Genomic DNA, 16,001 nt, shown 5'->3' on the forward strand with positions numbered 1-16,001 from the left:
TTACTGGGGCTCACTGGATCTCACCAGCTGGGACAGCAGGGGCTGGAGCAGCAGTCAGGGTGCTGTGGCCATGGGAGCTTCCCAGCCCTGCCTCTGCAACATCCAGACTGAACTCTCTCCTTGAAAGGAGCGGAAACTATCAGCCCTTTCCTTCCTTCCTCCCAAAGGAGCTGATGTTAGGAGGGTCACTTCACCTCACACCAGTACACAGGACTGAGAGAACAGGGTGTATTTTTATTGCCAACAGCAGCAGTAGCCAAGCCCCATTCCCAGTCCTGGTTCCCCTTCCAAGGAAGTACGATTTCAAATGAAAACAAGGCCAGATAGCCCATGAAGATTTGCTGGAGACAGCACCATGGTGCTTTGCTGTTAGCACCTGGAGCTCCTCATGCCCCAAACTGGGGATTAGCTTCAACTAATCCTGCAGAAAAAAGCCCAACAGCTCCTGGCGTCTCCCAGTGCAGCAGCAACCCCCTCCTCCAATCGTATCAATGATCCTACACAATCTAGCACAAAGAGAAAGGCCCTGAGAAGGAATAGGAAGACTAAGGAGCATTTAAACTAAGATTGTCCATCTAATTAGGCTTTAGACCAAATCTAAGTACATTCCCAGGAAGGGGCGGTTTAGGACTCCCCTCTGCACCAGCCTCTCCCTCATACAGTTTGTTTTTCGAGTCATCCGAGACAGGATAGCTCTTATCATCATGTGCACCTTTGTTACTCTATACAAGACTAACACTGTGTGTCAAAAATATTTTGTTTTATTCTTTAATTGAAACAGAAGCTGACCAGGTTCCACTTCCATGAAAAAAAAACACCACTACACTTAAAATTGGTTACACTAACAGCCTCCAGTAACACTCAGAACAGCAGACTACCCACAAAATAAAACCCAAGATGTTCCAAAGAAATATCCGTGTTGTCCTCAAAATATTTGTTACACAGAATACAATCAAGTTAACTGGTTATGACAATTCATAGAATTTCTGCAATGTTTTCTTGAGATGCGTACAGTTCACTGCTGCAGTGCATCAAACAGCACAGCGGCTCACGGGCGACTTCTCCATAAAAAGGCCACTGGATTATCCATCTGGTTGTGATCCAGGTTGAAAACTGCTGCACAAACTCTCCCAAGAAAAGAGGTTTCCTGAAGATCTCACAGCTCGTCTTTATCCCAGTCATCCAGATCCACATCGCTGAGATCGACATCATCTTCAACGGGAAGCTGTGGAAAAGACAAGGTTTTGAGGGTGTGTTTAGAAGCACTTCATGCTGGGACATCTCTGACTCTGAATGATGCTTTATGTCTCAAGAGTAAAGCTCCCTCCTGCCATCCCCCTTTCATTCGTAAAACCTCAAAGTGTAGCAAGCGCAGGACAAGTGATCAGAGTTTAGACTGGAAGGTTGTTTTCTACTAATAAAACAACTCCAGCTAAAGGTAAATAGAGATAAATGACTGCCATATTCCGTTTTAACTCCATGTGAAGTAGATCAAAGGACTGTAGTTACTGTTTTTTGCAGGGATGTTGAACCCAAAGAACATACCCACTCCCTGTGTTATTTATCACACAGGCTTTACCCTTTCGTGACGTGAAGACAGCTGCAGACCAATGTGTCCACAACATCCACGCAAACAGAAGGGGCCCTGGCTCCACACAGGTAACAGCAGGCGCCAGTGCTCAGGCTGCACGGAGGGGCTGCCCAGTGTCAGCCCTCCATCTGCTGTCTGCTCTGCTGCCAGGGTGCAGGCAGTGGGAAACCACTGACACGCCTTGCTATTGCCTTTGAATCATAGAATCATAGAATGTTAGGGTTGAAAGGGACCTTTAGAGATCATCTAGTCCAACCCCCAAGAAGCCTTGAAGAACAAGGCTTTTCAGATGGCCAGTTCTTGCTCTATCCGGCCACTTCTGAACCTCGTGAGTCATCAGCACTTTCAGAGATGGAGCACCTCTTACCTCACCATCTTTACCATCCCAAGGTTCAACTGAATGAATTTTGGGAAAAGCTCCACCACCCACTGGTGCTGTAGAGCCACGACCAACGGATAGTTCCCTGAGAAAAAACAAGCAGAAGTTCAATTTAAGAAATTTCTCCAGTCTCCATCCCGCGGGAACACTGCCTGTTTCAGATGAAAGGAAGCCAACTCTTGGAGCAAATCTAAACTGTCTGGAAACTTTCAAACTGAAAAGCAGAAAGTGATAGAGCCCTTTTACAGTAGGATCCAGGGAGAAAACCAATGGGAGCTACACAATTTCTGATTTCAGCAGAGTAACAACCCTGGACACGTACAGCCCCTTTAACAGTGCGTTATCACTGAAGGCAACTCCGAGACCATGATTCCAGTTTTGGAAGTGACCTACAGCTTTTATTGAAATTGCTACTGGTCTTTTAAGCCTCTGCAGGTTGCAATGGGTACGAGGTAACCAGGTGCTGCTTTGAGACACTGCAGCTTGCACTTGCTAGTTAGGCCTGCTCTAACAGCTCAACATCAAAACCATGAAAAGCTGATCCTTTGCACTCTTGAGGAGGCAAAGAAGACTGAGTAAACATTCCTCCCTAGGTGGAGTCTACAATGTTCATGCTCTTCTCAGTGCAAATTTCCCTACTTTGGGTCAACACCGCTGAGAATGCCTGTGAGATTACAGAGGCAGCACACAGCAAGTTGAGTTACGAGCCAGCTCTCCCAGCTGGCACCACATGGCTTCTCTCAGCCGCACGGCCGAGCCGCAGGGTCAAGTAAGATTATTGAGCAAGTACTGCTCTGATGTAAGACAACACCAAGTCCATTACCTCATGTAACACAAGCTGTGAAGTTGGCTATTGTGTCCTGGATCAACCAGTCACCCTCACCAGGAGAGGCTTCTTCACTAGGATGGATTCTATTGGATTCTACAGACAATCCTCATATGCATCGGTACAGAGTGTCTGGTATTACTCTTCTTGCATCTGGATCTCAAGTTTGATGCTCTAAGAAAGTTCCCTTTTTGGCATTAACAAAAAAGCCTGATCACTGACCCAGGTAAGAGATTATGGCACGGTTTCCATTAATCCAGCAAGAGCAGGGTTCAATTAATGTGCTTCTTATGGCAAGGTGGGGAGAGGCAGTTACATTTGCTTTTGCCAATCTGACTGTCCTCTGCCACTTTCCAAGCGAGGACATGAAGTCATAAAGCTCATGGAAGCTCCCCAAGGTTCTTGCATACCTTACGGCAGCTGGTTCTACTCAGCAGCAGAGCTCCTACTTCACTTTGACTACGCTCAAGTAACAGTTAAAGTTTACTTGCTCTGTTCTGGTGATGCTGCCACCTTCTGTCCTCCGCATTTCTTTTCCCCACTCAATCCTTCTCAGCACTGGCTCTCGCCCAGCTACATAAGAGGAAATTTTAGGCAATGTGAGCTAGGAAGAACATCACTGACTGTTTGGAAGGATTGCTTCAGCTCCCTGAATTAGTTTGTCAGATGCCAGGGGAACAGGGAAGACAGGACCAGACCAAACCAGAAAGATGAAAAGCAGCATATAGAACCACAACAGCACCGTCTAGATTCCCAAACTGGGAACTTCACAATTAACTAATTAGAACGCATCATTTGAATTAAATAGTATTAACTATAAAGTCACATTAATTTCTGGGTTCTCTGGTAAACCAAGAACTTTTCAAGATCAAAGCTAACTTCTGTTTCCAAGCCCTTTTGAGAAGTTGTGTTAAAACTACCATTTAAGTCTAAATGGCCAACTTCTATATTCCATCCACCTCAAAAAAGCAGCAACTGCTTTATTAGTTGCTATCCCCACTGAAATTACAAGTGCATGCTTGTCATCTTAATTCTCTGCATTGTGCAAGTCTCATCTGATCCAGGAGAGACTGATTTTGGTCTAGAGTTGAGACCTCAGTTAAAGACTTAAGCCTTAAGATTTAAGATTCCATACCTGAGAAACTCATTAATTCCTTGCTCACTGAATGATCCTTTCAGAAGGGCGAATTTCATCTTCCGAGCGTTAACAGCTGCCATTGCTGGGTACCCAAAGCCTCCAATCCCCAAAGAACTCTCAAGATCTGACTGAGCACCTGCTTCTGTCCACAGCCACCTTGAGGAAAAGATAACACAGAAAGTGATTAGTTAGGATAGGCACTAAAATTGTTTTGAGGTCACATCCTGCAACCCTGCAGAGCTCAAGATGGGCTCTAAACTGCCCATAACAGTGTCAACTATTACTAAAGTCAGCAGGGAATAGCAGAGTCCTGGTCTTGAGCCATTATCAGAATAAAGTGCCTGCTCAACAGCAGCTCCAAGCCAGCCCCAGGCTCACAGCCCCTGAAGGCTGCATCATAGGAACAGCCATGAAAGACAGTCCAGGAACTTGGAACTATATTACCAAGCTGAACAAATTGCTACACTACAGCCTATGTTAAGCAAGGTTTAACACAGCTGGAAGTCATAGATCTGAATGTAAAAAAGTACAAATCCCACTGCTGAGGACTTCTGGCCAAAGACTGTCAAACCAACGTTTTACTCTACTTCCTCACTGTTTGATCTCAGTTCCTCTAATGCTTAGCAAGTACTCTGAGGAACCTCTGGAATCAGCCAGTCTCAGCAATTTCCCCTCAGGCTCTCATAGCATTTTGCTCCATCTTCAGATATCTGTGTCAAAATAACTTTCATTTCCCAGAGATCCTAATGTTCACTTGAGAGAAAAGGCAAACCCTTCTGCATTTCTGCGTTGACTGACAGCCTGAAGCTTGCTAATAAACTGCTATTTACATTTCTTTCTGAGAATTCAACAGTCATACTCGCAGACTCACCCACCAGTAAGTCTCAAAAAGAAATTGAAGACTGCTCTAAAATATTTTAGCATTCAAGATAAGAATAAAAGATGCTTAATCTGATCTCATTAATGCTGAGATCTCAGCTGTGAATGCAGCATTTGAGAGGTGAATGAAAACTCAGCAGTTTATTCTGGAGTCACAGCATCCTCTCCCATGATACAATTCAGAGAATCACAGAATGGTAGGGGTTGGAAGGGATCTGTAAAGATGATCCAGTCCAATCCCACTGCAGAAGCAGATTCACCTAGATCAGGTCACACAGGAACACATCCAGCTGGGTTTTAAAAAAACTCCAGAGAAGACATCACAGCCTCCCTGGGCAGCCTGTGCCAGGGCTCTCTCATCTATCATTCTATCATTTTTGTGTTCCAGCTTCTTTCCATTACCCTTTGTCCTGTCACTAGATACAACAGAAAAAAGGGATGCCCCAACCTCCTGACATCCACCATTTAGGTATTTGTAATTAATGAGTTTCCCCTCAGTCTCCTCCAGGCTGAACAATCCTAGCTCCCCCAGCCTTTCCTCATAAAGAAGATGCTCCCAGTACCCTGATCATCTTGGTGGCCCTGCGCTGGACTCTCCAGAAGTTCTCTGTCCCTCTTGAGCTGAGGAGCCCAGAACTGGACACAGGACTCCAGATGAGGCCTCACCAGGGCAGAGTAGAGGGGGAGCAGAACCTCCCTCCACCTCCTGGCCATGCTCTTCTTGATGCATCCCAGGATGCCATTGGCATTCTTGGCCATGAGGGCACATTGCTGGCTCTTGTTCAGTTTATTCTCTACCAGGACTCCCAGGTCTTTCTCTGCAGAGCTGCTCTCCGGCAGGTCAATCCCCAGCCTGTACTGGTGCATGGGGTTGTTCCTTCCCAGATGCAGGACTCTGCACTTGTTGAACCTCATGAGGTTCCTCTCTGCCCAGCTCTCAAGCCGGTCGATATCCCACTAAACGGCAGCACAGCCTTCAGGGGAATCAGCCAGTCCACCCATGATATACCACCATGAACAAGGAACAAGGTTTATCTGCAGATTAACCATTATCATACAAATTCTGTCATCTTTTAAAAATTTTAACATCTTTTCCAGCATGACCAGACTACAGTGACACTTACCCCCACATTTTCTTCTTGTATTTTTCAGCCATTTTTAACATGACATCCAAGTAAGAATTCCTCCCTGAAGCTCCTGTTTGTTAGACAGAATTGGACAAGTGAAAAACCACAACTGTATGCTTGATGTGACCCATTCATACAGAAGTCTGCTTGTTTGTATGCCTACCTGTGTCAAGAATATGAGGAAGGACAGAAATGATGCAGAGCTGGTGAGCATCACAGGTACTCTTCAGAACATCTTCACTAATTATCTAGAAGAAAGCAGGAAGTCAGTAAGACTTGTTTACCACAGCTGTGACTGCACCGCCCTCCAACTACCCACCAGCTCCCTCCTAACAAGGAAATAAGCACTGAATCAACTTGACACAAAAGCTGACAAGCCTCTCCTTCTTCACTGGTCCCCCAACACAAGACTAATTACAAAGAGTTCAAAGTCTTCTGCTGAGATTTGTGGCAACAGGAAAGCAAGCCGCACCAAACCAGGCTTACAGACAGCCAATAAAGATGTCAAGTCTTGCTAAAAAATGTGTCCTTGGACCAGGGCTGGAAGCAGCACCCCCAGCCCTGTGCATCTACCCATGGGTTTCATCCATGACACTGCTGGCAGAAGGAGAGCCAGTGGGCTGCTGCAATTTTTTTTTGAAAACACTGTGCATCCCCTAATGAATGGCTTACAAATGACACAGCCCTGCTCTCATGTCTTAAGGTAAAAGATGGGGCACAGAACCCAACCTTCTCATTCATTCCTCGAGAGAGGATTCAAGACACCTGCTGCCATCCTGGCAGTGCCTGCACTGTTAACAAATTCACAGCAAAAATGAAGTAACAGGTGAAGGATTAGGCTTGTCATCCTTGACTTCTGCTGCAAAACAGCACACAAGCAGCACAGCCAGAGCGTTATTCACAGTAAATGCAATCCTGTAAAACCTGCTGCAAACGATGGGATGGAAAGCACTTTAAGAAAGTGACATTAGGGGTACCTCAAGGAGCTCAGGTGGTGGTGCATTGTCAGAAAACAGATCCAGAGCACGAGTAATGATATCAGATCTAGTTCTCCCACCATCATAATCAACAGGGTCTTCTCCTTTCTGGAATATTTTAATAGTGGGAAATCCACGAATCTGCAAGACAAGTTTAAGCCATCAGCTCAAACAAATACGAATATTTATAGTAGAACTTATCTGCTACTCTGATGTACTCTAAATTTGTAACTTCTTGCTTGTGCAACAATCCAAAACAAAGTTAACAAGAACTGAAACATTGTTTCCAGTTTTAGGCCTGACAGATCAGCAACAGTTTAATCTCAATTTAGACACACCAAGCACCCTGGGTTTAAGTATCTTGAGGACTATCTTAACTTAGCTTCTTGATTTGTCTGTGAGAAGATAGCACCTTGCCTACATGGTAACAAGTGGACTTTAAGCTCCCTCTGCTACATCTCCAGTAAAACTTGTTCCTGCTGTCAGCCCCGTGCACTTAAAGGGAAACTAAGCATCACTGTAAGCTCCCTGTACTGCATTAAAGAACAGCAGTTCACTTTGGGCACACAACAGAGCTTATCTGGGCAGCTAATAGTGTCAGAATGATCCCTGATAGCTGGCTCCAAGATGTATGGGTACATGTGTGAGTTCTGGAGACACTCAGCCAGCGTATGAACAGTCTGAAAGGAGAGGCTCCACTTCTGATGGAGCTATACAAGATCTTATGAAAATAAACAAGCATTTTCGTCAGCAATATCCAGATTTATTCATTTTCTTTTGTCCCACTTGTTTATATTGTTGCTGATATTCAAGAATTAATTATTTGTGGAAAGGTGATCTGTTACATTATTTTTAGCACAAAACATTTAAGTAGTACCAGATTAAGCATTAAAGAGAACTACTAGAGATGGAAAAGAAATTGTAACCACTGCAGAGCACACTCACCCCATATCGGCTTGCCAGCATCTGATTGACTGTTGCATCTACTGCAGCCAGCTTCACTTTTCCCTTTGTCTGTTCCTTTACCTCAGTGGCAGCAGCTGCCCATTCTGGCTCTAGGCTGGAAAAAAACCCAAAGAGTATGAGTGCTCTATCTGAGAGCTAGCAAAAGTATACCACATTCCAACATTATGTAGCATACTCCACTCAGGAAACAAAGTCTCTGCAGAGAATGACAGCTAGAAGGGTTATTCCAAAAGAGATGGAAGGCCCGCATCTCAAGGAATTAAAAGGTTAATAAAATTTCTGCATCTTATTCCCATTGGTAACTGGGAGTTTTACTGCTAAGGATCACTGCAGCCAGAGCAGCACCAAGGTGCCCTGGGATGAAGCAGCCCACACATTTTTGTTAAAACACCTTACAGAAAACCCCACTTCTGATATACCAGAGATGTAAGGGATTGAGGGTATTGCACAAAAACGAGCACTAATGGGAAGCAAACTGTCAAAGAAAAGCCTCATTTACTTTTTGCAGTGCCCACACCACGGGGCATAGAACTCCACCATCCACACGTCATCACTATTTATGACGTTCTTATCAAAGCTGTCATCAGTCAGCTCAATCACATCTTTCTTATCTCCACCTCCACTCTCTCGGCTCTGTAAGAAACAAACACATCCTCACATAAGAAGTAACCAAAACAGGTTTGCCAAACAAGCCATCTCTTGTGTGTCATGTCAGACCAAGTGGTCTTTATTTGACTAAGATACAAAATAGGCAGTGTTAGGTTGTACAACTTCCCCGTTTTAGAACTGACAATACACCCAGCCTGCTCCCACGGCACTTTTAAGAAACAGTAAGTAAACCTTCTCTCAAAAAAAAAGAAAAAAGGAAAGAAAATGAGAAATCAGGTCAAGCTAACAAGATGTGCAAACAGTTCCCCAGGTCTTCATGCTCTGATCTGTCTATGCTCTTCAACCTGCCCATACCACTGTGCCCTGGTTTCCAGGCAAAACAAACATGTGTTGAGTACAACACACACTACAGGGTATGGTCCACTCAGGTCTTCTGTCTGGCCAGCCTCAGGAAGTTGGGAATATACTTGCCCCATGACTTAGAAACAGCAGCAGGAGCCACAAGCTTTTCAATTTACTTTCAGGGAGAAATCTAGTAAGCCAACTTCAAAAGAATACCACTAAATTAAATAAACCTCATCCATCTAGCTTAGACTAAGACTAGGCAAATAGGCATCACAATCAGTTGGAGAATGGGGCTAATAGGGACCTCAAAGTTCAAAGGGAAAAAAACCTAGGTACCAGTGCATGCTAGGGACTGACTAGCTGGAATGCAGCTGGAGGTCCTGGTGGACAAGCTGAACGTGAGCCAGCACTGCACTCCTGTGGCAAAGAGGCCATTACACTCCTAAGCTGCACCAGGTAGACTGTTGCCAGCAGGTCTGAGGAGGTGATCTTTCCTTCTGCTCAGCACTATATGAAACACCTGGAGTGCTGGGTCAGTTCTGGGCTCCCCAGTACAAGCAGCATGCACACACTGGAGCAAGTCCAGTCAAGGGTCAAAGATGGTTACAAGTTTTGAGCATCTGACACACAATGAGAGGCTGAGAAATCTGGTAATGCTCAGCTGGAAAAAGAGAAGGCAAACCATGGATACCATCTGTGTCTATAAATACCAAAGTGGGGGAGAATAAGGAAAAGAAAGGAGTAGACTTCTCTGCAATGCCCTGTGACAGGACAAAAGAGGCATAAGCTGAAATAGCAGAATTTAAACAGAAGAGAAAGCTCTTCTACTGCAAGGGTGGTCAAACACTGGAACCTGCCCGAAGAGCGTAGTCTGTATGGAGTCTTAGTTCTTGGAGATACTCACCCTGACAGGACATAGTGCTGAGCACTTGGCTCTGGCTAACCCTGCGCTGGGCACAGGGCTAGACTACACAGCCTCCAGAGGCCCCTTCCAGCTTCAGCTACTCTGTCAAATGAATCAGGAGCACAAGCTCCAATTTCCCTTACAGGACAGTCTACAACTGAAAACAAACACACACATTCCCTCAAATACCTGTTTCCCAGAACTATATCCACCACTTCTGCCACTAAGACGGTCTTTCACCATGGACCGAAGAGCACTTAGAGCAGCATCGACAATTGCATCGCTTGTCCTGCCACCTGCAACACAGCAGAAGAAGTGACTACAGCATTAATGAGCCAGCTTGAGGTAGGCCCCTGACTTAATTACAAACATAACACTCCTGCAGCCTAAGGATTTTGCAGGAAAAGCAGGACTGGGCTATGACTGATATGGTACTAGTGGTGGGGCACCACTGACACAAATGGCAGGATTGGCTTCACTCCATTTTTTAACTTCTCACTTTACCTGATTGGGGGGGGTGACTGTGGCAAGCTCCCAGTAAGCAGGAAGAAATGAATAATTCTTTGGAAATGCCTGTCAGCCTCCACCAACTACAAACTACAGGTGGGATTGTTAGCCCACGCTAACACATACACAGCTTAGTCAAACAAGTCTCACTCATCTGTGTCTCAGCTCCTACACAAGATAGACAGGAAACAAACACCATACAAGACAGCATTAAAAGCTACCCTAATTATTGTATTCTGGGAGGTTTTTAGGCATGCAACACATGAAAGAGCATCACATTTACCTTGATAATCCTCTGCTTTGTTTTTGTTGGCTCCAAATATCTTGATAGTTGGAAAACCTCTGACTCCATACTGTCCACCCAAGGACTGATGTTTATCTGCATCTACTGCACCTACTTTCACTACACCCTGTGGAAAAAAAAAAACCCACAACAAAAACCACACTCAAAATCTAAGACAAGACTTCTACAGTGGTTTAACACATTTTATACTCTGAGCATGTTGGAGAGAGAAGGCAAGAAAAGTTACCAGGAGAGAGGTGCTATCTCCCTGAAAGCATTAAATTACAGAACACCATATATGTCCATTTTTTAATTCATTGGAACACACTACATTTTTAACTGTTTGGGAGTTTTGGTTGGTTGAGTTTTTTTGTTTTGTTTTTGGTTTGGGTTTTTTCTTAGAAGAGGAATATGTTTTACATAGGCAAGAGTTCAGCAAATCACTACATGACAAAGTTTTCCGTAGTTAAAGAAACACTCCTCACCAACTGCTTACAAAGCTGTTTTTAATTATTCCTGTTTCTTTATATCAGGGGCAGGTGTCAGGACTGTGATGAAGAAAGAGACACATACTATTTTGAGGGATGGCCAGATTCTAATGTCTTCTGGTGCTGTTAAAAGTAGCCCTGGAAAAACAGTAATGGGAAATCACAGGGACAGAATCAACTTGCTGCTTCTACAATCCAATAGCTTCTTTTCTAAATGAAGCCCACAAAAATGCCGACTTTTAAGTACCTCTGACTATCTACTTCTCTTGCTGGACATCAAGGGGTAATGGGATGAAGCTGGAACACAAAAAGTTCTATTTAAACATGAACTATTTTACTGTTCAGCTGAGGGAGCCCTGGCACAGGCTGCCCAGGGAGGGTGTGGAGTCTCCTTCCTTGGAGGTCTTCAGGACCCACCTGGACGAGTTCCTGTGCAACCTGATCTAAGTGAACCTGCTTCTGCAGGGGGGGTGGACCAGATGATCTCTAAAGGTCCCTTCCAACCTCTACCATTCTATGATTCTGTGACTCTGTGATAACCATGATTAAAGTGATATGGTTTGGGGGACCAAACTCCACCTCCATTGTTCCCAAGTCAAGTGACAAACAGCAAAACTCTTCTCAGTCCACTGCCACATGAACATTTCAAATGTGAAACTTACTTTTAATGCTGTTGCGGCTTTCTTCCACTCAGGGGTTAGCCTTTGACAGTGACCACACCTTTTAGAAAGAAAAAAAACCCCACAAAGCAGTGATTGTCATTCAGCTCTGACAACTATTTCACAAAGTACAGAAGAGTGGTTAGGTTTGTAGTTACAGTATAGCCACTCACAGGGCAACTGTAGGAAACTTAAGATCTACTCATGAAGAGGGTAGGAGGCTATGCCACAACATCACATCATCACTTTGACTTCTGAAGACAAACTGACACATGTATTAAGTGCATACACACATCCCTCTCAGTGAGCGCTAAAAATCCAGATTTGCACACTAATCTCCTTGTTGTAAAATAAAATAGACAAATGATGAGGCCTGAAAAAACTACTCCAGAGGAAACTCTTTAACTAGCATGAATTTGTGGCACAATATCTCCTGGAGCTGTCTAGGGGAGAAGACCAACTGGAAACTAGCGTATAATCACAGCATGACAGGTTGCCTGTTGCTCATAAAGCTGCAACAACACTATAAAAGAGTCAATAAATTTTCCCCTAAACCTCCCAGTCTAAACACAGTCAGGCTCTTGCAACAAAAGGCCCCTTTTCGCAGAATATGGAGTTGCGGACAGCAATAGCACAGCAGATGTGTACAGAGATGTGACATATATCAGCAGAATCTACATGGGAGAGACTCAAAGCTCTGGACATAAGCAGGAAGGGAGATAGAGGTGTTACGATGCACAAAGCCAGTAGTTTTCAACAGAAACTGGAAATTCCAAGTGTGAATTCAGGCCTGTGCTTTCACAGTAGAACCAGGTTTGTACTTTGATCAGCCATTTTAACACCAATTTTACTAAAAAAAATCTGAAGTAGTAAAATGGCATACAAGGTTCTGCTATTAGACCTCATTTGCCAAACTGAAACCAATTTCTGCCTTTTTCAAAAGGATATTTATAATAGGAATCCCAAATACAGCTATTTTGCTCTAGTTGTCATGACACCATCAAACCATTAACTGTACTGCCATGCACTGAAGGAAGCCCTGGACTGACGAGCAGCAGATTCCTATGCTGCTCCTCTGTAAGAGCAAGCAAGTACATAGCTTTAAGTCTTACCATGGGGCGTAGAACTCCACGAGCCACAGGCTCTCACTCTGAATGACCTCCTTATTGAAGTTAGTTGGTGTTAGCTCCACCACATCATCACTGGCCGAATATAAACTGTTAACTGCCAGGAATAACGTACAGCTCACCGTGCCTAGAACAAAAAGCAAAGCAATTGGCATTCCTGTAGAACATTTGATTCTCTTGTTGCCATGGCTAATTCATCTCCTCACTCCCTGCAAATCGGCAGCAGGGGAAAAAAGGGACAAGGATTCATTTGACCAGAAATAAAAGAAGTTAAGGCAAAATATATGCTTTCCCTCCTCACTTAAATCATGATTCCACAGGATGATGTAATATATTCTCTGTGCCTAAAGCTAGCTGTAGTTATGCCACTCCCACTATAGCTTTCCAGACAGCATTTTGTCAAAGCTGCTACCCTAATGACTACTACTGGTACTAGACCAGCAGAGCTTCCACAGTGACCCTCACTATCAGCTGTAATTTCTTTGAGTTCTTTCTCACATAAATTCTTAAGTCAATTGCCTACATCTTCTGCACAACAGGCACTCAAATCCATCTTTCATAGGACTGTCCCAATCAGTCATAGTACAGTTATATGGACTTTAGGACCAACACTTGATCTGGTGGTAATGGAAGGAGAACTTTATTCTTGCTCATGAGGATCTTAGTCTACCATTGATTTATGTCTCTAGCAACAGACTGGAGAACAACAGCTAAACATCTCTGGTTAACAAATTAAACACTCTTTGAATGCAAAAAAAAAAAAATCACTAAAAGGTATAATGAAATTGCTTTCTCTTAAGAAAGACTTTGTACTTCTAGTCACTTCTGAATGAGACTTTGCACATAAAATGCTGTAATCCCTCCTTCTACCTAGTCAGAGAGATGGAGATATGACTTGATGAAACATGACAAGCATCCCTAACAGAATCCACACTGTAAAAGACTTTTCTCAATCCACCAAAGACAGGAGGGAGTAAGAGCTCAAACATCAAACCTAGAACTAGGCAAAAAAATAGCTTTGTTGCAAGTGGTTAGTAACTTGCACAGGAAACTGCACATTCTCTCTAAAGACTAAATGTGGCAGGAAGCTCCAGTTCAGTGATGCAGAAATCCTACAGCACATGGTCCACAGACTGCACAGCATCACCTATGCTTTATCCAGTCTCACTTGAGAACAGCTAGTTTCACTACATGTATTCTGCAGATGGGAGGAGTTGACAGAAGTAACATCTTCCAGGATACTCAACCAGAGATCAGGACTGAATTGTCACACTGCAACACAGTTCCCTATCTAATGCTCCAATCCCATCCGAATGGCTTCCTCTAGCCCTAGGACACAGGTCTTTTCTTCTGGGGAAACCCCAGATAGTCCCCACCACCTGATTTACATGTTAGATTGTCTCTCTCTCTCCCTTCAGTATGCCCACACACAAACAGCACCTCATCAACTGACTTCCAAGGCGATCTGTGGCTGTCACTTCATGTTATGGTGACCTACAGTAGCAGCTGCTGCTAGAACAGAGTAAGAAAATAAGGATGGGAAAAGCTGCTTGAACTTGATAGTCACACTCAAGACAGAAATCTTCTCTAGGTGGAATGAAACCATTAAACAGAAATCAGCCTATTTTTTCATCACTTAAAGAGATCTCTGGCAGAATACAATCAGAAGCTAAACAAGATTCACACAACCATTTCTGCCACTTGAAACAGAAAAGTCTTAATTTATGCAAAAAACACCTGCTAATGAGACCTCACCAAAGAAAGGACATGGTGAAAGTCACCAGTCACATACCACCACATTTTTTTAAAACTATGACTCATGAGATGGTGGCATATTTTTTATTCTTTCTATAGCAAAATATTCAAGCTTTAATTCACCTTTAGCAAATCAAAGCATCTAAATCAGGAAAACAGAAATCTCTCCTTGCTATTATGGCAAAGAAAAAAAAATCTCAGATAATCCAATTTAAAAAGTGACTTTAGAGCATAAGCAAATTGCATTGACTGAAGCATTGATAAACCAACTAAGGCAGCTCCATGCTTGCATTACTAGTCCTCACTGAAAGACCAAGCTGTAATTATAAAGATGTGTGGGGAAAAAAAGCTTTTGCTGAGTGACGACGGTGATTCTGCCGCCTTCCTCCTTAAAACACCTCCTCCCCCCGCAGCAACAGCAGGGCTCGGTGTGCTGAAGTTACTGCACCTCACACACGTGTGCTCGGAGAGCCAGTGCCGATCTCAGCCCTTTCACCCTGTGCTGCGCTATCTGTACCTCCGGTATTCCCATAAAGAGATCCGAGGGGCTCTGTGGAACAGGTTTACCGATTTATCCGGCACAGGAGACCCAGCAGCAGGGGAAGGGGAAGTACAATTCCCCACGGACTCCTCCTTTTGTCCTCAGTCGTTACTTTCTTACTGCCCTTATCCCACTAGATCCCAGGTCCAGGCATGGAGACAAAGAAAACATCATTGCTTACTGGAAACCAAAGCAGTTTGGTTCTTTTGAAACCAAAAGAGTGAGAGATAAGACCAAATTTTCTCTGTTTTTTTTGTTGATGGGATCTTTAGGCCGCCTGCCTCTGCTCCGGTAACCCACCGAGCAACATCCCCACCCCCGCGGCTCGGACCGGCAATGGCCGACACACGACTGCGGACGCCGCCTCCCTACCAACACCCACCCCCCACCGGCCACCCCGGAGAGCGGCCCACCCGGCTCAGAGCCCTCGCTCCTCCCCAACAAGGAGAGGGGCTCACGGCGACCCCCAGCCCACCCACGGTTCCCTCCCTCCCTCCCTCCCGCCGGGCCTGAAAAGCGCGTAAACCGCGTCCCGACGGCCTTCAGCCCCCCTCCCCCCCGCCGTGCGCGGCTCCTACCCCACCACAGCCGGCCCGCGGCGCGCGCCCCCATGTCTGCCCCCTGTTCCTCGGCCGCCGCTGCTAGAGCCTGTCCGTCCCGCCCACGCGCCGCGCGTTCCCCGCCGTGGCCGCCGCCCATTGGCGGCGCCGGCGCTCGCGCACTGGGAATAGCCAATGGAGGGCGGCCGCGTCAGGCGCTGCAGGGCGCGCGTGGCCGGAGGAGGCTCCGAGGGGCGGGGAAGGAGGAAGAGGAGGGCGGCGGGGCCCTGTTGGGCCTGGCGGGCAGGGGAACCGGTACAGGTTGGGGTCTGGTCCCGGGTTAGCAGCGAGCTGCCGAGGT

At 45.2% G+C, this 16,001-nt stretch overlaps 1 protein-coding gene across 1 annotated transcript; it reads right to left on the reverse strand.

Annotated features, from left to right (window-relative positions):
- Positions 1–745: 745 nt before the first annotated feature.
- Positions 746–15,753, reverse strand: PDIA6 (protein disulfide isomerase family A member 6). The gene is made up of 13 exons (XM_061990019.1): positions 15,680–15,753; positions 12,791–12,932; positions 11,682–11,739; positions 10,532–10,658; positions 9,931–10,037; positions 8,383–8,516; positions 7,863–7,977; positions 6,918–7,058; positions 6,104–6,188; positions 5,938–6,010; positions 3,932–4,090; positions 1,959–2,055; positions 746–1,225 (listed from the first exon to the last, which is right to left on the reverse strand). Exons 1-13 carry the CDS (start codon positions 15,711–15,713, stop codon positions 1,157–1,159), a joined length of 1,341 nt encoding a protein of 446 aa, XP_061846003.1. The 5' UTR covers positions 15,714–15,753; the 3' UTR covers positions 746–1,156.
- Positions 15,754–16,001: the final 248 nt, after the last annotated feature.

Source organism: Colius striatus, chromosome 2 (assembly GCF_028858725.1).
Source record: "Colius striatus isolate bColStr4 chromosome 2, bColStr4.1.hap1, whole genome shotgun sequence".
In the NCBI taxonomy this organism is placed as follows: domain Eukaryota; kingdom Metazoa; phylum Chordata; class Aves; order Coliiformes; family Coliidae; genus Colius; species Colius striatus.